The 27,319-nt window shown below is 44.5% G+C and overlaps 1 protein-coding gene across 1 annotated transcript in view; it reads left to right on the top strand.

Annotated features, from left to right (window-relative positions):
- Nucleotides 1-27,319, top strand: part of MCTP1 (multiple C2 and transmembrane domain containing 1) — a 1,759,297-nt gene that overhangs the window by 979,006 nt on the left and 752,972 nt on the right. Inside the window, exon 10 of the mRNA XM_086960921.1 lies at nucleotides 12,549-12,642. Coding sequence (XP_086817047.1) covers nucleotides 12,549-12,642 — 94 coding nt within the window. The remainder of the gene's footprint in view (nucleotides 1-12,548; nucleotides 12,643-27,319) is intronic.

The following is a 27,319-nucleotide window of genomic DNA, read 5'->3' as shown; positions in this document are numbered from 1 at the left end:
GGATCGTCCATGGCAGGCACAGAGCCATCAGCCGCTTGGCAGGAGGTGGAGCCAGCATTGTATCAGGCCGGGCCGGCTATCAACAACTACTCTCCCCCTACTCTCAACGTAATGTCCCACTCATCCCACACTGACTCATCCAGACCTGTGGAGCCACCCAGCTCCTGTCACACACACGCAAGACCAGCAGAAACCATAAATGGTTAGACAAGAAAATAGACACTTTCTAAAAGTGCTATTTTCAAACCCAGAGTCCAAAAACCATCCACACCAACGGATGCGTAATTAAACCCTGAGTTCAGGGATACCAAACTCGACATTGCACCATGCTCCCCGAGCCAGCTAGGATCATAGCATTACTAATCCCGGCGGCCCATTCTAACTAATGGAGAGCAGGCTACCTCGCAATAGTGAAGAACGAAGATGGCGGTAATTCACTATTAGGACATGCCAACTTGGTCAGGCGTGTCCTACCTTATACTTACAATGCACCCTGCCCGCGGGCCTACCATAGGGGTGACTAACATGAAGTCAAGGGAAGGTTCAAGGGGCTGGCAAGTAGGTATACTTGCGCAGCCTGCGTGACAGCACTAGGCTGCACGTGGGTCTCGCAACGACCGACCCGTAGACATTCTTTTACGAGGCCGCTCCTGTGGGTGGCACAACACGTGCTGCAAGCCCACGAGCGGCATTTGTATTTACAAGCTCTGGCACTCCTGGTGCACTAGACTAGGGTCTGACAGTAAACCAAATAAGCCAAACATGGATACAATAGATATATCAATTTAACATAGGGAGCACTTGCGCTGTGGCACTGATCAGCAGTGACTCCGCGCCCAAAGCATATACCAGCAAGACATGGTAAAACAGTGGAGGCAAACAGAAAAAATGGAGGAGAGACTCAAGCCAATGATGTCAGGTCTAACACTTTGCCTTCAACCCACCGTAGGCTGCCAACCGCTTTTGACCAGGCTGTATTTTATTTTCTAACTTTTTTAGTTGCTGGTCATAGGCCTATGCTGGATATTTTGAAGGGTCTGTGAACTTTGTGTCCGGTCCATGAACCTCAAAAAAGGTCTAATGAAATCTCATGAAGCTTGCCATGGGTTTGTGGCCCCTACTCATAAAGCTTGGCTGTGGGTTTATAGTCCCAAACAATTGAACAGATTTAAATCAAACCAAGTAAAGACAGTTCCTTAAATAAAGTTCTACTTTCATGCGAAGTGTGAGGGGATTTCTGTAATAACGAGCAAAGGATCCTATAAGTATTAAAACAGGAAAGTCATTCTTGTGACACCTCCTACTTTTTGGGCCCACTTAATGGATCTGAATGAACCTTCTCAATGCTTTACTTGGTTTACATCTGTACATTAGTGTTTGAGAAAAAAATTCCAGTCTGGGAATGAAGAAATTACATTTTAGACGTATCTGAACCGTTAGTATGGAATCTTATTTTAAGCTGCAAATCCAATAAAAAACATTAAGGCATAGTATTGGGCTAGGAAGATTTTGCTCCCATCGTCCACTGCAGATTCACAAATCCTGCAGCTGATTTGTGATTCCACCGCCCTCCGACTCTTTGGCTGTGCCTGCCCTGAAACATTTCTATTAAAGCTGACATTACCCAAACACAGTGCTCCTCTGGGGTTGGACTCAGGGCCTGGGCTTGCGGCCACCATACTGCATATTAAAACCAGACATCCACTGAAATTCAGAAGTTACTGTTAAAGCACAATCCATAACTCGCACAGCAGCCATGTAAACAATAACTAACACACCAAATCCAATGCTTATGACTGCAAAATATGTATACCAATAAATAACACCAGCTAAATGGGAATTACAATTAAAAAATAAATGTAATTAAACAACAACACATAATCAAACAAAAGAACAATTCAACATTCAGAGTAGTCTCTGTCAAGGCCATAAAGGTAATGTGATGCCTAATCTTGTGTGTAAAATGATTTATATGTAGTTTTGTCTGTTCGGGTTAAGGCAGCGGTCTTCAATCTGTGGGGCGCGACCCCCAGGGGGGTCGTGGAGTCCTGGGAAGGGGGTCGCAGATTCTGCAGAGTGCAGTTCCTGGCATTGGGCTGAGGGTGCTCACGGCGGAGGCCTAATTCACACCGAGGTGTGAAAAACATCAACGCCTCATTAACAAGTAAAAGGTCTTTTAAAGACCTGTCAAGTACTTGGGTGTGACTGTGTGTGTGTCCCTGAAGCTGTTACAGCCCGGCTCACATACACGAGCTGGGGGGAGCTGGGGGGGGGGGCTGTAGTGTAGCCCTTTGAGTTCAATGGATGTTGCGCACCTGGAGCTGTGGGTCCCGTGACACGTCCCCCGCCCCCAGCAGGGAGGCACAGAGATGCCCTCCCATGAGTGGGAAAGAAGAAGGAAGACGATGCAGAGAGATGCTGACCCCCCCCAACCCCCCGCCTCCCCATAAGAAGGCACAGAAAAGGTGGGTGGATGAATGATGGGTGGATGGATGAATGAAAGGGTGGATGGATGAATGATGGATGTATGGATGGAAGGATGAATGGGTGGATGGATGAAGGATAGATTGGTGAAGGATAGATGTATGGATGGAAGAATGAAAGGGTGGACAGAAGGATGGATGGATGAAAGGGTGGATGGATGAATGATGGATGTATGGATGTATGGATGGAAGGATGAAAGGGTGGATGGATGAAGGATGGATGTATGTATGTATGGATGGGAGGATGAAAGGGTGTATGGATGAAGGATGGATGTATGTATGGATGGGAGGATGAAAGGGTGGATGGATGTATGGATGGATAAAAGGCTGCATGGATGAATGATGCATGGATGGATGTGTGAAAAGGTGGGGGGGGTGAATGATTGGTGGATGGATGAAAGGGTGGATGGATGTATGGATGGGAGGATGAAAGGGTGGATGGATGAAGGATGGATGTATGGATGGGAGGATGAAAGGGTGGATGGATGAAGGATGGATGGGAGGATGGGAGGATGAAAGGGTGGATAGATGTATGAATGGATAAAAGGTTGCATGGATGAATGATGGATGGATGTGTGAAAAGGTGGGTGGATGAATGATGGGTGGATGGAAGGAAGGGTGGATGGATGGGTAAAGGATGGATGAATGGATGGATTATGGATGTATGGATGGATGTGTGAAAAGGTGGGTGGATGAAAGATGAGTGGATGGATGAATGAAAGGGTGGATGGATGAATGATGGATGTATGGATGGAAGGATGAAAGGGTGGATGAATGAAGTATAGATTGGTGATGGGTAGATGTATGGATGGAAGAATGAAAGGGTGGACAGACGAAGGATGGATGGATGAAAGGGTGGATGGATGAATGATGGATGGATGTATGTGTGAAAAGGTGGGGGGATGAATGATGGGTAGATGGATGGATGAAAGGGTGGATAGGTGAAGGATGGATGTATGGATGGGAGTATGAAAGGGTGGGTGGATGAAGGATGGGAAGATGAAAGGGTGGATGGATGTATGAATGGATAAAAGGTTGCATGGATGAATGATGGATGGATGTGTGAAAAGGTGGGTGGGTGAATAATGGGTGGATGGAAGGAAGGGTGGATGGGTAAAGGATGGATGTATGGATGGAAGGATGAAAGGGTGGATGGATGAAGGATGGATGTATGGATGGAAGGATGAAAGGGTGGATGGATGGATGTGTGACAGTGTGGGTGGATGAATGATGGAGGGATGTGATGAGGTCTAACAGGCGCATTTATGGTTGTGAAAAGTTGATGATGAGGAGTACCAGTTTCTAGAAACTTTTGTCGGAAGGGGGGTCCTTACGCCTAAAAAGGTTTTACCAGGGGGTCTCGGCATCAAAAAGTTTGAAGACCTCTGGGTTAAGGTGAGGTAAAGAGTATTGCCTGTTTAGGTGCTTTTATTGCGGAAAATACAGTTACAAAGAATATTTTACAGGGAACTGTAAAATATGGGAAGTGTTTCAGAGTTCCTTGTGTAACCACTTGGTATAGATTTAACATTTTCAGAACCAGTAGGATTATGTGATAAGGTTATCCAAATTATATGTAAATATGGTGTTGGAGAGAGTCAAGAACATACCACTATGCTTATCCTCTTAGACATATTTGTCTCTTATCCAGTAACTTGACAAGGTTGCAGGAGTGGTTGAGCTAATCACGTGTTTCCTTCTTAAAAAATTGGTTCATCATTCTCCTCATCGAGACAAATTATCACACACTATACATTCACAGAACACCACTTAGACCTGCTTATTAATTGTGTAGAGCAATCTTCCTCTGGATTTTGTTATATCAAATGAATTAAAACAATTGACAAATGTAGTTAGTTTATAGAAACTTATGGCATTTCCCAAGTCAACCTGCTCTATAAGAGTATATCTTACAGACACGTAGCATCAATATGTATTACTGATGCTGCACATTAAACATGTATCCATTGGCTGCACAGGTCGCTTCATGGCTGACATGTCCAACATAAGATGATTCATACAGCGCTGCCTTAAAACAATTGGATATGGATTTGAAAATGGTTATTTAACCTGCCCTGCGAGGAGTAGGTTGGTGAATTAAGGTCAGAGGAGACAGGCTGATATTATACAGGTGGGAAGCTTCTGTCTGCAAGAGCAACACTCAATTGAACACACAGACACTCTCTGAATAAATGTTTTTATCTCTTTATATGTATTTTATTTGCAGATTTATATAGCGCAAACTCGACCCAAAGGTATTATAGCGCTTCACACGAGCACCAGTTACGTTAAACAAAGACACCTTCATTTTTTGGTAGGAGCTGGGAGATTACGTGGTTTGCCCAGAATCACAGGATGCTGGGTCTAAGCTCGAACCCGGTTCCCCAGCTCCAAAGTTGGTTGCTCTAACTGTAAGGCTACATTATAGAAGTCATAGAATAATGTTATAGAGGCTGTATTAGCATGCTACTGCACCGGTCCTACGATTAGTACACAAAGGCAGTCTAGGTGAGCATGCAAAGATGTGAGAACAATAGCTGACATTATCATTCACACCTCGTTTGCAGTGTGAACATGGTTGGTGGTGTGTGAGTGGTGGGTAAGACTAATTGGGCCATCAGCACAACGAGTAAAAATTCTCTTAGATGTAAAATGTAGTTATAAAGGAGTACTAATGACTATGTGCTCTGTGTGGTTTTTTACTACTTATTATTCTCTCACTGAAAACTTTACAGGGAAATCATCCTTGCTAGCTTGGAGGTTTTGCATTTACATTTCCCTTTCACCTACATAGAACACAGTATTGACTAGGAGATTAGAAACTAGCACGTAGAGCACAGGTCTGTGTGGTCCTGAAGAACGCCCGCGAACAATAGGCAGAAGTATAAGGGGTAGAAACATGTTGACCTTTACTCAACTACGAAGCAGGTACCTAATAAAATCTGTTGTCACTGACTTTTTAAAACATCTATTTATGGGACATAGATAAAGAATTTTTGCCCGTCGAGATCCAACTTTGACTTTAACAATCAGGGACTTTTCCAGGTGACTAAAGGAAACACCTTAAATTGGTAGTTCCCAGAATCAATTAAACTCACACACAACAACTCAAAAGAGCTCATTGTGAGCCTGCCTGCAAGGGGCTTAGTTGAAGGCAAGCAGCAACCCCAATATTGAAGCATGCCACCTTGTGTGGGTGAGGGGTCAGCGTCCTTTTTTGATATTTATTCAGAGGATAAAATCAATGAAAGCAAGCCCGTCTACTGTGGCCCAGTAAATTCTGGGATGTCCTAAATTGGCACAGTCTTATCTACAGAAGACGGTGATGATGGGACTCACCTTCTCGAAAATAGATTATTATAATGTCCTATATCTAGGCACCTCTAAAAATCTGATAACAAAGCTCCAGTTTCTGCAAAATGCAGCAGCAAGACATTATTGAAGGTCCCCAAATTTGGACCAATCTCTCATCTAATGCATGGCCTCCACTGGCTGTCAGTGAAAAAGAAGATTTTATTTAAGGCCCTTTGCGTTATCCACAAGGCCCTTCTTAGAGCTGGTCCGACCTTTTTCCAGGATCGGTTCTCCTGGTATATTTCTTGTAGAAACCTCAGATCGATCTCGGAGCACGTGATCACTGTCCCAAGAATAAGCAAAGCAAAGTGGGGTGGAAGAATGCTCTTGTACTGCCGAGGGAAACTATGGAACTCCTTGCCTTTTGCCCTCCATTCGCAACCTGTCTTACAGCTATTCAGAAAACAGTTGAAGACCTGCTTATTTTTCTCAGTAGGGCATTAGCTATGCCAGAGGTAAATCCTCAGGGGGTAGGTCTCCTAATTCTGACCGGTATAGAGCTAAGACACCTTCGGGTAATGCGTGCTCTTTACAATTATTTAATTAGTTCATTCATTATTATGCATCTAAGTAACACTAGGGAGAATGTACAGAGCCACTTGTAAAACTGCTCCATCTTCCCTGCTTGTACATAACAAGGTACTTTTACAAACCATAAATATTTTTTACATTTAATAGTAAATACATTGCTTTTACAAAAGATTTTTTTAGCTTCAAATACCGCCCCATTTAGCATGCCTCGGAAATTCTATTTTGACGTCCTATAAAGAGGTAAGATGAGACGTGACAAAAGTAATAAATAGACATTATTCAGCTACCATGTAATAACCAATGGGAATTCATCCAGGTGAGGTTGCACACTTTAATATGTTTCTGCAATTGCAAAAGGTGGCACATCGAGGCAAATCCATTAAAAGGTCATGGAATGCTTAGCATAGTACCCAGTTTTAACAGGGAGCTTTCTCAAACATTTCCACCCATCACTTTATGGTTGTCTTAGTGCATCTCCCTAGTTTGGAGGGCTATGCCTAGATGCTGCTCCTGAGCTTGCTGTGTTTACCAACTCCAGATGGATCTCAATAGCGAGACCTAATAAGACCTGGAGTTTTCTGTTTGCATCAGTGCTGGAATTTAAAAAAAATTTACTCTGGGGACCCATAAATTGGGGGTCAAAGTGTGGCAGAGGAAAGGAGGTGGGGTCACGAGGGGCGGAGCATGAAAAACAGAGTCTGACAGTCCAGTTATATATATTTTTTTAAACCTGCTGCATAGAAATTGGCAACAAGGACGTTTGTGACAGTAAATCTGTTCTGATTTACTTAATTGGTCACAAAGAGGTTACATTTTAAAATATCTAACAGGGTTAAGACACCAGCTGCAGAGATCATTGCGTGCCTAATAATTTTGAAGGGATTAAAATAGTGGTAAGATAACTCTAGTGGTTCTGGGAGAGTTCTATGTTTAGTCCAGTCACAGTTTTAACTCATAAAGTAGAATAGAGGTAACCCCAGGAGGAGTCATCCGCTCCGCCTGCGGAGTGTGCGAAGATTTGCTTTCTCCATGTTCCGCGGAGAAGGCAAATCTCCGCACACTCCGCAGCTGAGCGGAGTTGACCAGCCCCCGCCTCCCCCATTATAAAAAGTAATTAAACATTATTAAAAAATAAATTTAAAACCACCTACCTGGTATGCACCATCTGCGGGCTGTCCTCCTCCTCTTCTTTTCTCTATCGGTAATCCTTGTGAAAACTCAGCATGCGCCAGCCACGGCCCGAGGAGGGAGTTGCGGTAGGGTAGGGAGGTGGGGCACGGTGGGAGGTGATAAAAACCAGCATATGGATATTTGGAGGTAAGTAAACAATTTAATTAACAAAACGAATTTCGTAGCGGCACGCTACGAAATTCGTTTTGTTAATTAAATTGTTTACTTACCTCCAAATATCCATATGCCGGTTTTTATCACCCCCCACCATGCCCCGCCTCCCTGCCCCACCGCAACTCCCTCCACGGGCCGTGGCTGGCATGCGCGCGCTCCCGCGCATGCACATTCCTTGCAAGAAATGCGCAGGCGCATGCGCAGTTCTCACGAGGATTAGCGAGACGGCGAAGAAGAGAATGGCAGCCCGGGGACACCGCATGCCAGGTAAGTGGTTTTAAATTAATTTTTTAATAATGCTTAATTACTTTTTATAATGGGGGTGGAGGCAGGTGGCGTAACGTAGTGGAGCGGAGTTTCACAGAGTTTGTTTTCAAATCTGTGGACCTCCGTGTAACCCCGCTACGCACACTACACCCGGGGTTACATACATGATTAATGTGCCTGCAGATCATGAAACATGCAGATCTCAGATTGAAATTTTATTTAGAGAGGTGAGGCGACTACTGCTTTTGACACTGAGATAATGTTGTTAACTCTGCTTCATAAGTTGCAAGCCTTCCAACATAGCACAGGGATCTATTTATCAGCATTGGAGAGCTGCATGCAAACTTTAAGTCATGGGTTCAGATCCTTATTGATTATTTTCTCAATCTGTTGGCATTCTAAGGTTGTTAAAAAGGTTTTGGGAAGTAATAGTCTTGTTAGTACATACAACCACAATCACTGCATTAACTTTTAAAGCCTGACTTTGTGTTTCTCCTGATTATTCACTCCTAGCATATAATGTCTTCAAGTTTGGATGATATGCGGTTCCTACAGCTTATAACCCTCATTCTCTTATGTAACATTTCCTGTTCATTTATTTACACACTTGTATAATTTACTATGCCTCTGTGTGTGTTGTAAAGTGTTCAGACACCCTACACTGAGGTAATGCTATAAAAAAATTACATTAAAAAATTAGGTGTAATTTAAATAAATATTTGTGTAATTACTCATACAGACAGATAAATCTTGCTTTCTTACTGTGCAAGCCCATCTCTTACACAGGGAGTCGAATACGGTGAAAACCTGCCTCCAATAGTTTCTCTTAAGTACTTGTGAAGTGGTAACAAGCTGTGCGCCTTTGTTTCCTTTCATTCTTTGGCATCTGCATGTTAGGCTCCAAATGGCTCCCAGCCAGGTGAATAAAAGGAGGGCTGATGGTTGTTTAAATCAAACTTTTGTTCTGGGCCAGCTGAAATAAAAAATCAGAAAGCTACCTTATCGCCTGCACATTGCTGCTCCAGACGAAATACCGAAAATGTGCAGGCGCCGCTGAATGTGCCAAAGTGTTGGGGAAATGACAACTGGACATGTTTTCCTTATTTGCCAGATCCCAGATTGGGCCAGAAGTAGCTGGCAGAACTGGAATCTGGCATGATCTCCCTACTTTCCAATACTGGTTTGCATGTACCTAGAATTTGCAGTTTGGACTCGGCTTCTTCTATGAGGTTTGCCCTAGACTTATTTGCATATGATCAGTTTCCTTAGGTAAAGACACAGACAAGTAGAAAGACAATGAATAAGAATGATGCTCAGATGACTTTCCGGTTGTTAACATGTTTTGACTGAAGAATTTCTATTCATCATTTTTTCTCTTACTGAGTCTCCTAAAAGTGGATTCCCAATAGAGACTGAAGCTATCCATCCTCGATGAGTCTCAAAATGGGTGACGTGGCTATAAGACAGCTTGGGCTATCATGAAGAAGGGACGTGGCTTAATAGTTTAGCAGGACTCCTGCATTTGTGTTTGGGAGCGTGCAGGAAGCAGTGACCATTTCTCACCTGATAGATCTTTCTGTTGACCAAGAGGCAAAAGGGAGTCGAGATTCAAAAAAACAATTTAAAGTTTGTGTAACCCATATGGCCAAATAATAAAGACTAAGATTAGTAACTAAAGTTAAATGGGTTTATTACAAGTTAATAATCAATCCAACCTATGTGCATATCAAACTCACGTTATAAAGATACAAAATCATAACCACTAGCTGAAACGCTGAAATAAGTTCAGTACCAGTAGTATAAGGCATACGAGGAATACAGTCACAGCAATACAGATACCAGGAAACAGGAATTCTCATTCCTTGAAGAAACTCCAATCTTCCTTCCTAAACATGAACAAATTTAAGGGTTGTCTAATCAGGCTCTAAGTCTAGAATGAGGATGGTTCACAAAAAAAGGTCTCATGGAGATTTTAAAATGCTGGAAGGTGTCAGCATAATAAAAACTTCAGTAGAAGTCTTGTAACACATGGAAATAAGTGTTAGCTTAAAGTTACACTCACGCAAGTGTAAATGATACTGAGAGGTCTATGCCCCTCAAAGTCCAAAGGGATCTGCTCTGATCAAAATCCAAAAAGGGTCTGCTCTGCTCATGTGTGAACACCAAATAAACCCATGAAGTTTCTCAAGCCATCATCCTATTTGATGTTGCCTGCATACCACTGTTTCTGCTCTTCCCACCGTTGATATCGGCAACAGCACTTAGATTTCCCATTCCAAAAGCATAGAAGGTTGTTGTAACTTTGGGCGTCCTTGTTCCGGATATGCAATTAATAGGAGGCTTCTTCTGCTCATTAAATCATCCCACCCATGCCAAGATTTTGCTTCTCAGGCCTCAATATCACTAATATGCAATACTCTTTTCTCTAGCTATGAAATCATGAGACCACACCTGCAAAGAAAAGAACAAACAGAGCACGGAAAAATGCATCTCATGTTAAGAAATAAAGGCCTAGACAAGCTAACTTAGTTAGCTATTTTAGCATTTCGAATACAGGACTATAGATAACTTCAAAATATCTGCAAAATCAGTAGTGCATACACAGTTGCATATGCAATATGCTTCAAATAAATGCATTAAGATTTGAGACATAAATATAAATATAAGTGAGCACTACAATTTTTCAAGATTAAACTAAACATTAATGTGCACACGTTCTTGAGTAAGTTTTGTACAGTGAATACACTTCAGGAGTACATTTGAATGCATCACTCAACCTTAATAAAGTTAGGCACACGGATAACATGGTGGAGTATATTCAAAAACAACGTTTCTGTGACGTGTAAGGGTGGAGCACAAATTACGTGGCTCAAGGTCAAAACCGAATTGACTATAGTTGGTTGGAGTTTGGAACCATTTTGCAACGGAAATGTGAGCAAATAATCACAGAATGGAATGTTACTCTGCGGGCCTCTTAGTGACAGCAAATGAATTGCTGAAGACTTTGTATCTATCACATTTTTATATTTTGATTAAGAGGGAAAGAAATACGACAGTTCTCTCACTTCCTCAACTAATTTAGTATTCTGCTATGTGAACAACAGAGTGGGCAGTGCCTGGCAATGGAATAAGTTTGTTCACAAACTGAGCGAGGATTTTCTGTAAAAAGTGCTAAAGTTAAGAGTGCAGCACCGTCTGGGGCTGCCATTGTTGAGTCCGATTCATCAACAAGTCACGGTAGAAAGCGGGTCCCAGAGGAGGGCAAAGAGGAGCCCGAAGAGTGGTTCAGGTGTCTTCTGGAAATATTAGCCTGCCATTTTCTGTGAGCTCAGTGGCAGCTAGCATGACTCGCGGGGGTAGGGAGATGCACATGGGTACAGGGTTGCCCAATGCAAGACAATTAAAGAAATATATATACACTTACCTTGCCGCCGGGTCCCGCGTCTCTGTTCCTGCTCTCCTCATGGGACGCGAGGAACAGGATGCCAGGAAGAACAGCCAGACTCACCTGACCAATCACAAAGCTGCATTGCAGGGTTGTGATTGGTTTTGATTATCCTGGTTCGACAGTCAACCAAGGAATGGGCGCATGTTCTCCATGCAGGCTGTAATGCAGCCTGCATGGAGAACAGGGAAAGTGCGCATGACTGTTTTGGGTGGCCCGAGAGGGCCGACCAAACAGTCATTGCGCAGTCATTACGCATTGCCTCGCCCACCCGCAAAGGAAACATAAAATGATAATAACTAACAGTATACTTTCCACTGCTCAAAAGCAGTGGGGCGACGCTCCTCCACCATAGCGGAGGAGCCGCCACTGTGAACTCCCTTCCCTCGAGTAGGTCACAACCCCTTTAAACAAGCTGCATTGCGGTTCCAGCTCCCACAGCAGAATGTGATCCCTTCTATAATAAACAAGCCGTATATACCACCGACATCTAAATGTTAGCACGGCTATTGGTAACACCCCGGTGCCTAACTTCAAAACTATAAACAGACGTATGTGTGCCTTTCCTGCACTGTGTGGTGTGATCATGGTTCCCAGGAAGAAAATGTGATAAAAACAGATTAGAAGTTAATCCGGGTGATAAATATCGGCCATAACAATAAGGCTCAGACAAAAACATTTTGCTCACTGTTTCTTAGGCGTAGCTTGCAAGGTCGTATGGTTGTAAACTGTAAAATCTCCCCTGGGAGCGATCAGGTGAATACAGAGTGTCAACATTCTCTTATTAATAAAAAAGCGGCCAGCACTTTATACCTTTATACCTGTCTGTTGCTAATTTGATCGCCCATGAGTTTTTTCCCTTGCAGAGCAGCATACTTAGAATTACGAGCGACAAACGCGTCTTTAGAAGAATAGCAATGCTGGCTTGACTGGCACACAGTTTAATTGGAATAGTCACTTTCAAGGCACCTTGCATTGGATGTGGAGAATTAAGTTTTCCGCACTCTGCATATGCATGTCTATAGATGCATGTCAGGTGATGTTGGGCGGCATCACGCCAAGCGATGGAAGACATGATTGTGAATGGACTCACTAACTGTTCGCTGTGCTTTCTTTCGTTCCAGAGCCTTCTTCGGTCATTTCATAATCTGAAGGACGTGGGCTACCTGCAGCTGAAGATCATCCGGGCCGAGGGACTCATGGCTGCTGACGTCACAGGCAAGGCACACAGCGGCCGTGCAGGCCCAAAAGAGACTGTTATTTGGTTGTGTTTTGAAGAAAGATGTATATATAGTATCGCCCATAAACTAATATCCAGATACGAGCATGGTGCATGTTGTTACGCGCGTGTTGAGTGTGTGTGTGCGTAAACTGACACATCATTTGTGTGTTTGTATTTGTGCGTCTCTACTGTTTGACACCTCAGTTGCATTATTCTGAGTTTGTGAATTAGGATGCTGCCAGGAAGTACTTTTTATCTTCAGTTAATTACATATAAGAATTCGGAACGCGGATATGCAGTAAAGTTATCTGGCATAGTCGTTGTTTCCTTCTCAGTGCATCTTTCCCCACATCTCTGTTACAGCAATGCTGTTAAATTTAATGAAAACCAATAACACATTTTCCTATTTTGGTTATATAAAATCTGGAATGATCAGCCACGCAAATGGCATGCATTATAAATTCTTCAAAAAGTAATCCTAAACAATCTGCCTGTGTTTGGCCTCATTTAGTTTCGAGGGAACTGACAATTCTCAAAATCCTGAAGCACTATCTAAAAACGCACTACTGAATGTTCTCCACAAAATAGATAGTGGTGTGGAGCCAATTCAGCTGGTGGAATCTACTCCATTTTTTTGAGTTTCCTCAAGAAACTGGCGAATTTTCACTTGCCTTCAAACTCTAAATGAGTCGCCGATTGTCAGTGATGTCACTGTAAATGCTTTCAAGGAGATGTACACCAGGAGGCACTAATACAACTCGTGGGGGCATCTATAACATGCAATGGTGATGGGTTGTGTGTTTGGGCATGTATATACATATATCAGGAGCATAACATTTCATCCATCTGATGTCTATGGATATACGTAAATGAGGACATTTGCAACGTTTTTGTTTACTAATACTGCAGCTGGGATGACGTGCACCTCATTACGGAAAAGGACAGCAGACAAAAGGTTAATGGCGGGCGTCAATCTAGTAGCTTTTTTGCTTACTCCAATCAGTTCTTTCTCAAGGACAATGTTTACCAGCCAAGGTGTTCAAGCTCAACAGTGACACAGATATTCAAAGCCCATGCTGAGGAGTTTTCTATTTATTAACAACTGTGAGAAAGGGCAAATGGGGAGAAGGCGGAGGAATGGCAGATAAAGAGTTCTAATGAAATAGGGATTTCAGAAGCTGATATTTCAATATTTTAATCATAAGATACACACTGAGTTTCATTCCTGTTGCAAGCAGTGCCTAATAGCTGTAAAAGATGGACATGGAAAGGGTTAATTGAAGAAAAGGGGTCAAAGAGAGCACATTCCTAGAGCACATGTAAAAGAAAGATTGATAAGTCTCATAGTATCAACAGCACTTGAGCTATAAATATCCTGTGATCTAAATTTTTGGACAAGACAAAAAAGCAGAAAAAGTTCATATTTTCATTTTCTTTATTTGAAGATCCATAAAGTTGAAGTTGATAAGAAACAGCCGACACGTGTTTCGTCAGTACTATGAATCAGTACAATGACTTTTTCAAGGCTATAAAAATGAAATTAGTTTGGCGCATAAGATCTCGCGTCATGTAAATTAACCGGAAAAGTAAAACTCTGGAATCCGAAAACGGCGAAAGATCCCCACATGTAGTAAGCGGTGAATCCAAAAAAAATTATAATTAAGGCTCCCTGTATGGGGTGCATGGATAATGATCCACACTCGGTACAACAAAATATTTTTGGGGTACCTCCACCTCCATCTTCAGGCCAACAGATCTTGGCCGCCATAGCAGAATGGAGCAGTAATACATTGCATTGCAAACATAATCATCAACTTTAATTGACAATGTTCAGTCAATGACAAGAGGTTTGGAATAGTTTTAAAGGTTTATTTCTGATTAAGACATTAGTATTGTTTTTGTCATATTTATTTAGGTTAGTCAATTTATAGAAATATCAAGAGAATGTTTCATTATTATCAGTATAATATAGCCAGCGTGTTCCGTTAAGGAAATTGTTCTATTCCAGTCTGAGTCCTAACCTAAATAAGAACCCGTTAAGAGTTCTCTTGGAAAAGAGCTAGATTCTGGAGCATCTAGTTAGTCAATGAACTAACTACCCAAAATAAGCAGTTCAGGAAAAAGTAATGCATAAAGCATCATGGGTAAGGTGGCATGGAAAAAGGAAGAATGGCATAGCCTCTCTAACTAGGAATAAGTATATATGAAAAATTAAACATTTGCAACATTCATCATGATTCGTCCAATGGAAATGATTCTTTCGTTGTTCTGTTGTCTCTCCTCCCATTTCTCACGGTAAACATGCATGCCCGTGAGCCGTTAGCAAAAGTTTCTAATATGTCTTGCATCAGATATATGAGGGAAGGTTCTTATGTGACCCCTTGCAGGCCTATTCTGTTAGCTGTTGTCATTATCCTATTGTGTGGGCAAAGGGCTAGTCTAAAGCAATGAAACATTTCTATCAGAAAGTCTTAATGAGACCATGCAAACAAATAACGTCAATGAGTTTGACACTGCTAATACTCTATTTATTATAAAATATAGCAGAATACAATGTTTAGTGAAATGAGGAATATCATATGGTGTGAGAAAGTTAAAGAAATACATTTCTCTTAGAGCAGCATATTTTAAAGTGATGAACGATTGTACAGTTTGAGGATTAGATCAGCAGTTTCATGTTTTATTTTAATGTCAAGCAGAAGTTGACAAATATTTTTCAGGCCTAGTCATATAAGCACATTAGGTATAGGAGCTTGCTATTTATTTATGCTGCACGTTTATTTTTATGCATTCAAAAAAGTATCTTCTCCAATGGTTAAAGCTACATGATTAATTTATCACATTTTAAAGAATCATATATATTTTCACTTCATTTTCTACAGATATGATAAAGTCACATGCATTTTCTAATGTCAGGCACAATTTCTTCATCGTTAACCTAGGCAGATTTTATGAGAAATGTAGACTTTAACAGTCCCTCCCTTCTGCTGATTTTAAAATCATCACTCAATGAAGTTTCACATGCAAATTTGTTTTAGAATGCACTTTCGTCGTCAAGTGAGTCCTGTTACTTTCTTTTAATCGCCCTAAAGTTTAGAGATTTCACAAAGTCATCGTTCATAATACCATGCATTCCCATATCCATTTCAGATAATTTATTCTGGAGATTTTCTTGTCATTTTTGTAAGAAATATCTACAACTCAGTAATAGAGCATAACGAAATATTAGACAAAGTCCCACTATTACTATCGGCATCAATATAGCTTTCAATATACCTTTTACTGCTGTTTAAAACCAATTCCCAATAATACTCAATCCTTTCCCAAACTTTTCATACAAACTTGGGGCCCGATTACGATGCGGTAAGAATGGCGTCGGTTGGAGGCATTCTTACCACATCGTAATCTCCTGTTTGGAATAATTTCCGACCGACCCATTTTGATGGAGTCGGTTGGAAGTCATTCCAAAAATGAGTTCCAAATGGCTCAAAACGGGCTCAGAAACCCATCTTCCATTCGGAAGGCCTTCAGCAATACCTCGGCCGGCTCTTTCAAGCCGAGGGATTACGATAGCAGTTTCATACTGCCCTTCTGTGCCAGCCTTTCCGACCCAGAAAGGCATTGAGACACTGTCTTTAAGGGTCCCCAGCACGGCCCCCATGGGTGCAAGGCCGCCAAATGGCAGCCCTTTTGAACCCTGCACCTGGTGGCAGTACCTTGAGTTGCCTGCCACTTGGTACAGGGATGAACTGCACCTCTGCTCTTTGCTATGGGAGCATGCATTCCCAATGGAAAGTATAGGATTGCGACTGAACAGGGTTCGTCGCATCCTAATAGCTGGGCTTGAACCGACGACACAAGGTTGTTCGGTTCAATTTCCAGGGCGATGTCAAACAGACTCAGAACCATCCGACATCGCAATTGGGCACTTGGTGTTTCCAATTCATGTATTTCAGGTTCTAAACCTGAAATGTTCTTTGTATAACTTTCTATTTCTTTATTTTCGTAAGGCATGTATGAACAGCAGTCAGTTAACTTAAACATTTGACAGACTCCTCCCTTCTCTGCACGTGGTATGTCTAAAGCAAGACAGTCCTGCAAAACCATAGACCTTATAGCAACTAATTCTGTGTGAATCACAAACAAAGCTCCTGATGTGCTGGTCACCATTTTGTCAACTACTGTGGCTAATTTCCTAATCTTCTCATCATTTACAATGACACCTATAGGTGGAATTATTGCTCCAAATATATCTCCTACTAATCTAGTTCCAGTTTCAATATTACTTTTCTGTCTATGTGCTGGTATTAAAGTTAGTGTATCAAAGCTTGTAACATAATTCATCTTCAGAATTAAAATGCCTAAATAGCATGTTCCTTCCTAAATAGCTGGCAATAGCAAATAAGCGTTTCCAGTATACCCTTGGAATTGCATTTTCGTCTCCCTGTAATATCTACCAAGATCCCCCTGTCAATTCCCCCCTACCAATTCAATCAATCAATCAAGACATTTATAGAGCGCACTACTTACCCGGAGGGTCTTGAGGCGCTTTGGGGGGGCGGGAGGGGGGGGGGGTGCTGCTACTGCTCGAACAGCCAGGTCTTGAGCGTCTTCCTGAAGGAGAGGTGGTCCTGGGGCAGGCGCAGGTCAGACGGGAGGGAGTTCCAGGTCTTGGCGGCCAGGTAGGAGAAGGACCTTCCTCCTGTTGTCGTTCTTCGGATGCGGGGGACGGCGGCGAGGGCGTGACTGGCTGATCGGAGATGGCGTTTGGGAGCGTAGAAGTTGATGCGGTTGTTGAGGTAGCTCGGGCCTTGATCGTGTAGGGCTTTGTGTGCGTGGGTGAGGAGACGGAAGGTGATTCTTTTGTTGACGGGGAGCCAATGCAGGTCTCTCAGATGTCCGGAGATGTGGCTGTGTCGTGGGATGTCGAAGATAAGTCTGGCTGAGGTGTTCTGGATCCGCTGGAGTCTCTTCTGGAGCTTGGCGGTGGTTCCGGCGTAGAGGGTGTTGCCGTAGTCCAGACGGCTGGTGACGAGGGCCTGGGTGACCGTCTTTCTGGTCTCGGTGGGGATCCACCGGAAGATCTTCCGTAGCATGCGCAGGATGTTGAAGCACGACGAGGAGACGGCGTTGACTTGTCTGGTCATGGAGAGGGAGGAGTCCAGGATGAAGCCCAGGTTGCGTGCGTGGTCTGTCGGTTTGGGTGCGGTGCCCAGGGCGGGGGGCCACCAGGAGTCGTCCCAGGCGGAGGGCGAGGAGCCCAGGAAGAGGACTTCCGTCTTGTCTGAGTTCAGTTTCAGGTGGCTGGTCGTCATCCACTCGGCTACGTTTTTCATCCCTTCGTGAAGGTCGGCTTTGGCGGCGCCGGGGTCGTTGGTCAGGGAGAGGATCAGCTGGGTGTCGTCAGCGTAGGAGATGATGTTGAGGTTGTGTTGGCGTGCGATGGCCGCGAGGGGGCTCATGTAGACGTTGAAGAGGGTGGGGCTCAGCGAGTATCCTTGAGGGACGCCGCAGATGACTTCGGTGGCTTCTGACTTGTACGGTGGTAGACGGACTCTCTGTGTTCTTCCGTCGAGGAAGGAGATGATCCATTCCAGTGCCTTCTCCTGGATTCCGACGTTGCTGAGGCGCTGCACTAGGGTGCGGTGGAAGACAGTGTCGAATGCCGCGGAGAGGTCTAGGAGGATGAGGGCCGCTGTTTCTCCGTTGTCCATCAGGGCTCGGATGTCATCGGTGGCAGCGATGAGGGCGGTCTCGGTGATGTGGTTGGCTCGGAAGCCAGACTGTGAGCGGTCGAGGGATCCATTCGTCTCGAGGAAGGCGGCCAGCTGTTTGTTGACGGTCTTCTCGATGACTTTGGCTGGAAACGGGAGGAGCGAGATGGGGCGGTAATTCTTGAGTTCGGTGGGGTCCGCTGTAGGTTTCTTGAGTAGTCCAGGCGCGGAGGGTGGTGGTGGGGGGCGGTGGTTCGGTCGTGACGTGCGTCGGTTGAGTGCTGAAGCTGTTGTGTATGTCCGCGATCTTGTTGTGGAAGTAGGAGGCAAGCGAGTTGCAGAGGTCTTGCGACGGGGTGATGTCGTTGTTTCCGGCGTTGGGGTTGGATAGCTCTTTCACGATGTTGAAGAGTTCCTTGCAGTTGTGTGCTTTGTTGTCCAGCCGGTCCTTGAATGCAGTTTTCTTGGTGGCGCGGATCAGTTGGTGGTGCTTCCGGGTGGCAAGCTTGAGGGTGGTCATGTTGTCTGGTGTTGGTTCCCTTCTCCAGGCTTTCTCGAGGGCTCGGCAGTTCTTCTTGGAGCTCTTGAGTTCGTCGGTGAACCATGGGGCCTTCTTGCTGCCGGGTCTGCTGGGCGGGGTCCTCAGTGGGGCGAGTTCGTCCGCGCAGTTGCTGATCCACTTCGTGAGGTTGTCGGCGGCCTGGCTGGGGTTTCTTGAGCTGGCGGGAGGGTGCTGGCTCAGGGAAGCGGTGAGCTGGTCGGCTGTGATCTTGTTCCAGCTTCTTCGAGCAACCTGTTGCTGGTGGTGGTGGATCGTCGTTCTTTTGAAGGTGAAGTGGACGCAGCTGTGGTCCGTCCAGTGGAGTCCGGTGGCGTGGCTGAAGGCGATGTCTTTGCTGGATGAGAAGACGGCTTCGAGTGTGTGTCCGGCGAGGTGGGTGGGGGTGGACACCAGCTGCTTGAGACCGAGGTTGGCGAGGTTGCCGAGCAGCGTGGTGGTGTTGCGGTCATTGTTGTTCTCCAGGTGGAAGTTGATGTCCCCCAGGAGGATGTAGTCAGCGGAGGGGAGGGCATGCGGGCTGATGAAGTGGGCGATGTCCTCGCTGAATTGTGTGCGTGGTCCCGGGGGTCGGTAGATCAGGGTGCCTCTGAGGGTGGTTTTGGGGTCCGTGTGGATCTGGAAGTGCAGGTGTTCGGCGGTTGTCAGGGTGTCGTCGGTGTTGGTCTTGATGCGGATGGTGTCCCTGTAGATGATGGCGATGCCTCCTCCAGTCTGGTTGTCGCGGTCTCTTCGGGTGATCTTGTAGCCCTCTGGGATGGCGATGGCGATGTCGGGCGCTGAGGAGTCGTTCATCCAGGTTTCCGTTAGGAAAGAGACGTCAGGAGCTGTGGTGTCGAGGAGGTTCCAGAGTTCGATGGCGTGTCTGTGGACGGAGCGGGTGTTGAGTAGGATGCACTTCAATTGTTTGCTGCTGGTGTTCGGCTTGGCGGGTGCTGGTGCGGGGCAGGTCCGGATGCAGGTGAACTTGCAGGCGTGGCAGCTGAAGGGTCCGTGGGTTCGTCTCGGGGTGGCTCGGTAGCATCCTGGAATTCGACCGGTGTTGAGTGCGTTGAGGGTGGCGGCGTCGTAAGTCCGGCGGGTGGGCTGGTGTCTGCGGGGCCCAGGGGTCCTGGCACTGGGTGCGGTCCAGGCGCGGACGGGCGCAGACGGGCTTACCTTTGGCGCACATTCGGCGCTCAATCGGTGCTCCCGCTGCGCGCATCCGCTGCGTGGTCACTGGGGGAGCATCATAAGTGAGGAGCCGGGCGGGCGGGTCAGCTGGGTGGCGGGAGCGGGGCGGCCAATGGGCAGGAGGGGGGCGGAGACGCCGGGGGGGCAGTGGAGGAAAAGAGGGCGGCTCGAGGGAGCGCACAGGAGGGGGAGGGCAGCACAAGGGGTACAGAAGGAGAGAAGGGGGTGGCAAGTTTAGCAAATGCGAGGGGGGGATAGGTTAAGGACCGGGGGGAAACAGGAGAAGAACAAGAGAGGCAAGAGATATAGCGGGGGGAGCAGGTGAGGAGGCGAGTGGGGCAAGAAAACAGAACGGGCGGAAACGGGATAAAAATACCAGGGGAGCTAGTGGACAGTGCAAGCAGCAGGCGCACAGTAACACCGGGGGAAAGCAGGCACGCCGCAGCAGACAAACAGCGGCTGGAACGGGGGGTGCGAAGGCAGTGCGCGGCACTCAGCAGGGCAGCAGGGCAGGGTCCTGGCCATGGCGGGCAGGAGCAGCGGAGGTGGGGCGACCTCACCTGGGACAGGCTCGAGCGGTCGCTGCTCACCTCAGTGCACAGTCCCCCTAAGTGAGAAGCCGGGCGGGCGGGTCAGCTGGGTGGCGGGAGCGGGGCGGCCAATGGGCAGGAGGGGGGCGGAGACGCCGGGGGGGCAGTGGCGGGAAGGAGTGCGGCTCGAGGGAGCGCACAGGAGGGGTAGGGCAGCACAAGGGGTACAGAAGGAGAGAAGGGGGTGGCAAGTTTAGCAAATGCGAGGGGGGGATAGGTTAAGGACCGGGGGGAAACAGGAGAAGAACAAGGGAGGCAAGAGATATAGCGGGGGGAGCAGGTGAGGAGGCGAGTGGGGCAAGAAAACAGAACGGGCGGAAACAGGATAAAATACCAGGGGAGCTAGTGGACAGTGCAAGCAGCAGGCGCACAGTAACACCGGGGGAAAGCAGGCACGCCGCAGCAGACAAACAGCGGCTGGAACGGGGGGTGCGAAGGCAGTGCGCGGCACTCAGCAGGGCAGGGTCCTGGCCACGGCGGGCAGGAGCAGCGGAGGTGGGGCGACCTCACCTGGGACAGGCTCGAGCGGTCGCGTGTATTCCCAGCTACTAATCCCTCCATGTCTCGTCCTTTTCGGTTTTCTCTTTTTGTAAATGCACATTTTCCCCTTGTGTTGAATGTCTAGTTTGAGTTTAGGGGAACCATCTTCTTTCTAAATTTTTTTCTTCTTTCTTCCATGCATTCTCTAGAACATCACCCTTTATGTATTAAACTTTTGTGATCTTCATGTACCTTTTTTCTAAAAACCATTAGTTGTTCCTTTTCTACAGGTCGCATTAGGCAATATGCATTGTTTTTATAAGTCTTTACACATCTATAGGTGTATGTGGATAGAAATAAATCTAAGCTGTGTCCATCTCTTTTGCTTGCCGGTGTAAATGTATTCTTTCTATCAAGGGCACCCTAGAAAGTAATAAATCATGATTAGAATATAAATATATTCAAAATATCCTCATCTATAAATGTATGATTGTAAAATACTACAGGAAACCGTATAAGACAAAGGCATGTGATAGTATGTAACCTCTTCAGAAACAGTAGTGGGTAAATTAGGTCAAACATAGTAGCCCTTTGCATCCGTAGCATTAGTGTATTCTTGAAATACCCTAGATTACAAGTTAGTTGAATATTCATTTTTTTATAACTTACAAAGGCATAACTAAAAGAATTTCCTCTAAGGTCAGATGTGTGTGTATTAGTAATGTTCTTTGCCTTATGCTCTGTCTCTGATGTTAAAGAAAACTCTATTAGTACTATAATGATCTTTAGTACTGTTTTTTTACAAAAGGTGATACCATGATACTCTCACACTTCTTTCTAATGCAACACATTTTCTATAAGTCAAAGAAAGCTCAGTTCCGTGGTTTTAGTAAATAGCTTATTTGATACAGTGTGGGCCTTTTTACGAGGTTGGTTGGACTTGCATCCGACCGACACTGTTTCGGGGAAGAAACCGCCAGACCATAGGTCAGTGGTTCTGACAACTCCATTAGGATGCAACCGCACAATGTGCAGTCGCATGCTTCCATTTTTCAATGGGAGCTTTTGCGGTGGGACAAAACCTCCCGCAGCACAATCTCCAATTGAAAAACTGAAATTTGTAAGCATCCCTGCACTGTGTGGCAGGCACCTCATGGTGCCTTCGTTATGGTGCAGGAATGTTTCTGGGGGTACCGTAGGTGCCCCCAGGCCCAAATAAAGAGTCCACGTAGAAACAAGAGCCAGCCATGGGCCTCCAAAGACACTTTCAGTTTCACGCCGGAAAGCCCAACACAAAATTGCTGTGGGAAAGTGCCAACATAATCCCGATTATGGAAACGCCATCTTTATGGGATTATGGTGCATTTCTGACTATCTGACAGGCTCCTTGAGCCCGTCGGGACCACCTCGGATTCCACCGCCAGTTTAAACTCCGACTCCCTCACCCAAATGAGGTGGTTGGAGTTTAAACATGCCTGTAATAAGGCCCTTAGTGGGTATTTTTCTGGGTTTTTTTTGCAGTTCAAATTTCTAAATATACAGTCCTTAAACCTAGTTCCTGTTCTTCTAAAATGTTATCCCTAACTCTTCTCTTCTCTAGCTTTTTCATGGGCCTACGTTAATCTTCTGTTCAACAAATAACTAAAATAATAAACCTATCATTTTTCGTACTGCGTTTTCTTCTTAATGACTTTCCAACTTAATTTTGCTTCAAAAATGTTCATTTGTGTTATAATTTGGCTTTCAGATTGGCTCTTATAGTCCAGGATTCATGTTACAAGTCTTCTAGTGTAACGTTCAGAAGAGTGTTCACATAATAGGACCATTCAGGTGCAGAGTATGGTGCTCTTTTGGATCTCTGCATTACTTTTTGATTTGGATCTGACACATTTTAATTGTCTGTTTCGTCTTCAAGTATGATCTCTGGAATCCTAGCTATAGAAATACTCATTCTTGCATTCTTTTTTATCATATCTTTTTGGCCCTTTTGCTTGTTTATTTACTCTCCTTACTCCGGTACATGCTCCTTCAACTGGGTCATTTTTATCTCCTCACACCACTCCGTGAGTACTTTCAACTTGGTCTTCGATTTCTGCTTCAGTTTCGTTAGAGAACTCGATGCCACTTTGTATCACTTCAGGCACTTGCACTTGTCTTCCGGTTTGCTGGTTTTCACCCATTTCCTCTTCTTGTGGCTGGCCTGGCACAGTTGCTGCTAGTTTGGGTGGTCCCTCTTCTGGCAGTACAACCATCAGATCTCTTGTTTCAGTATCACAGACCAAAAGCCCTTCTTATGGATTGCTCACTCTTTTGGTGTGTGAGTCATGGATCTACTTTGCAACTCCAGCACAAAATTCACAGCCTTGTTCATAGTCTAGATCACTTGGAAGGGACCTTTCTCTCGGAGTTCAAGGCACGTCTTCAGTATGTGCTTCTTGATGTCGACCCAATCTCCGGAAGTGAGGTTGTGGCACATTTCCTGGTGGTAGTCTTGTGTGGCCACTGATACCTGATGAAAGACAAAATAAACAATGTCAGCCAAATCTATGCCGTATTCCAAGATTATGTTATTTGTAATATTCACAAGGGCATTTGCAGGTAGAGCTGGTGATCTCATTGCCTTCCCATCAGGATCTCGTGTGGTGATAGTCCAATTTTCCTGTCTAGGGTAGTTCGAAGGCTCATTAACACCAAAGGTAAAGCATCTGGCCACTTTAGGGAGGTCAAAGCCCACTCGTTTGCCAACTTGGACTTGATGGTACCATTCATTCGTTCCACAATACCTGATGCTTCTGGTCTGTAACTGCAATGCAATCTTTGTTCAATCTGTAAAGCTGTACACATCATCTGCATCACTTCACTGCTGAAGTGTGTTCCTCTTTCTGACACAAGAGAAATCAGCATGCTGTACCTTGGGATACGTTTTCATGATAAAAACTTGGCTACAGTCAGACTGTCATTTTTTCTCTTCGGGTAGGCTTCCACCCATCTCGAGAAAATACAATCAATCACCAGGACCCCCTTGTATACAGGCATCTCAATAAAATTCATCTGCATCATGTTGAAAGGACCACCTGATCTCCCTATGTATGTATAAGGGACTAGTTCTTTTCCCTGCATTTAGTTGCTGACATATCACACACCGGTGGCAGATCTCATCTGCAAACATCTTTAACCTGGGGCTGTACCAACTCTGTCTGAATAGTCTCACCATGGCACCTCTCCCCAAATGTGTGTACTATGATAATATTGTGTTACTGGAACCAAGCTGTCGGGCAACACTGGCCTTCCATCGGCTGACATCCAAATGTCACTGCATCTTTCTCACATCCTCCTCTTGCCAATCCATTCTGTTCTGCCTCTGACATATTTTCCTATACTCTTTTCAAGTCATCCCCCATGTGAGTGGCTTTCATCAACATAACAAAATAACTCTGTTCATCAAATTCACACGTGAAAGCTCCATTAAAAGTATATGCCAACAGTGCACAATACCATGCTATGAGTCAGTGTATCGGTTGCCCATGGCAATGTATCCACTTCTATTTTGATGACATGGACATGACACTTAACTACTGCAACATCTTCTGGCAACTGCAAAACATCCACCATGTTCTTGATATGAATTCAATTCCTTAATTGTGTTCCTTAAGAAGTAAGAAAACCACAATGTGGCCATAGCTATCCAAAATCATGAACTACACGAACCCTCATTTTCACAGTTAAACTGCAGGCTCTGGTAGGGCAATTAATTTGGCAACTTGTGTTATAGAAGCCATGATGCTTCCATAACATAATTTATAGTGTGCATGGCATCTGCTGCTCTCAGTGTGCCATAGTTTCCTCTTAGGCATGAACCATCCGCAAACAGTTTAATTAGTGGTTCCTCCTTAATATCAGGTTGGGGTTTGGTGCATAGTCCCTGAAATCTAGGCAATCATGGTCATATTCATCACATTTATCATCAATTTCATTTACAGGCAGTAATGTGGAAGGGTTTACATTTGTACAAGGTTTTAATGTGATATTTTCTCCAATTAAAATACTCTGCTCATAACGGGTCAATCTGTTATGAGTCATGTGTTGGGTTTTAGTTTGCGTCATCAATAGCTCCACAGTGGTGGACCATAATAGTTAATGAGTATCCCATCACTATGCTCTCACTCTTTTCCAGAAAAGTACTTACCACAGCTACTGCTTTAAGGCAACCAGGAAGACCTGCCGCCACAGGGTCAAGTGTAGTGGAAAAAAAGACAATAGGCTTTCAAGCTACTCCATGCATTTGTGTCAAATCTGAGAGAGTGCACCCATCTCTCTCACTGCAAAATATAGTGAATTCTTTTGTGTAATCAGGCATTCCCAGTGCCGGGCACAACACAATTTTTCTTTCAGTTCCAGGTATGCTTTTGTACATTTGTTACCCCATGGTATCGGATCCGACACATCTCTGTGTGTTAACCTTAGTGGAGGTTTTGCCACTAAGGAAACGTTTGGTATACACTGCCTCCAGTAGCCAACCTTTCCTAAGAACATTCTGACTTCCTTTTGAGTTCGGAACGGATTCATTTATAAGATGGCTTCCACCCTTTCTAGAGAGACCTTCCTAGCTACCTTCACAATGATGTGTCCCAGATATTTACCTTTTTTGACAGTACTGCAGTTTACCTGTAGACACTCTGTGTCCATTCTCAGCCAAGTGATTCAAGAGTGCAATGGGGTTATGTTTACATGGATAATGTGTCTGTCATGCCATGAGCAGATCATCTATATAATGAACAAGGATAGACTTACAAGGCATTTTTCGGATTCCTCGATTTCTTTTCAGGATTTGATTAAAAATGGATGGACTCTCCGAATACCCCTGGGGGACACGACATTGTGAAAATACCTTCTGGAACACAAAAGAAATCATTTGCTGGATTTCTTAATGCAAAGGCACTTAGAAGAAAGCATGGCATAAACCAATGACCATAAACAATTCTGCAGTACATGGTATTTCAAACAATACAGTGTCTGGATTCAATACCACCGGACAACAGGGCATCACTATCTCATTCACCTTCCTCAAACCCTGAACTTTCCTGCATTTACCATTGGGCTTCTGTAAATCCATATTTGGGGAATTACATGAACTTCCAATTATTTCCCTCAAAATCTGTTTCTGTAACATATCCTCTATCACTGGTTTTATTCCTGCAATAGTCTCTGGAGTCAATTGATATGGGGGTGTTCTGGGATAAATAGCATTTGGTGCTTCACATGATCTCTTGGATATTTTAATTTTATGTGGTTACAATGAATTTATTTCATTACAATTTTGCCCCTTAAAAGTTCTATGCGCGTCTCTTAAAGAGCTATGTGCGCCTTGTTGCATTATCCCTGTAAAGTGCAAAGTGATTTTAAAAAGTGCTAATGTGCAACAAAAGTGCCAATGTTACTAATTAAATCTATTTTGTACCGCCATAAAGCCTAATACTGGTAATTTTTCAATGTTGCATACCACTCGTGGCGATGTACCATAAAAGTGTCATAATGTTAGTGCAAGTTATAATCCTTCATTACAGAGTTTTACCCCAAGCAGGTAGAGAAGCCTTTAATAACATTTGAGGACATTGCAGAAGTGTACTCTAAGCTTTGGATAGTTTGATAGGGAATATAAACCCACTATTACAATTGCGACTTACCGCTCGAACTCGCTGAAAGCTCTAAAAATAGTTTACTATTATACAAAGTTGTGGAGATCCTCACTAGTATTCAACCCATTTGGCATCTTGGTATCTAGTTCTATTATATATTATGATTTCAATTGCCTCAATAGCCTTTCACTATTGCCTCCTCTTTTTGATTTAGGAACAGCTCCTATCTCAAAATATTTAAGCTCCCTTATGTTGTTCTGATGTACTAGTTTAAAATGCCTAGCCACCGGGTAGCTGGGATCGGAGTTGACTATAGCCCTTATGTGTTGAAGGATTCTATTGTAAACTTGGAGTTTAGTGCTTCCCACATACTTCAAACCACAGGGGCACTATAGAACATACAGTGCGAAATCCGTCCTGCAAGTGTAGTGCCCCTTGATTGTGACTGGCCTGTGACTGAATGCAGTCGTGTAGTTTGACATATTGAATCCAAATTTACAGTCTCTGCAGGAACTGCATTT

The sequence above is a fragment of the Lissotriton vulgaris genome, chromosome 3_1 (assembly GCF_964263255.1).
Source record: "Lissotriton vulgaris chromosome 3_1, aLisVul1.2, whole genome shotgun sequence".
NCBI lineage: Eukaryota > Metazoa > Chordata > Amphibia > Caudata > Salamandridae > Lissotriton > Lissotriton vulgaris.
Note: the sequence above shows the minus strand (reverse complement) of the source record. Positions and strands in the feature narration are given on the sequence as shown.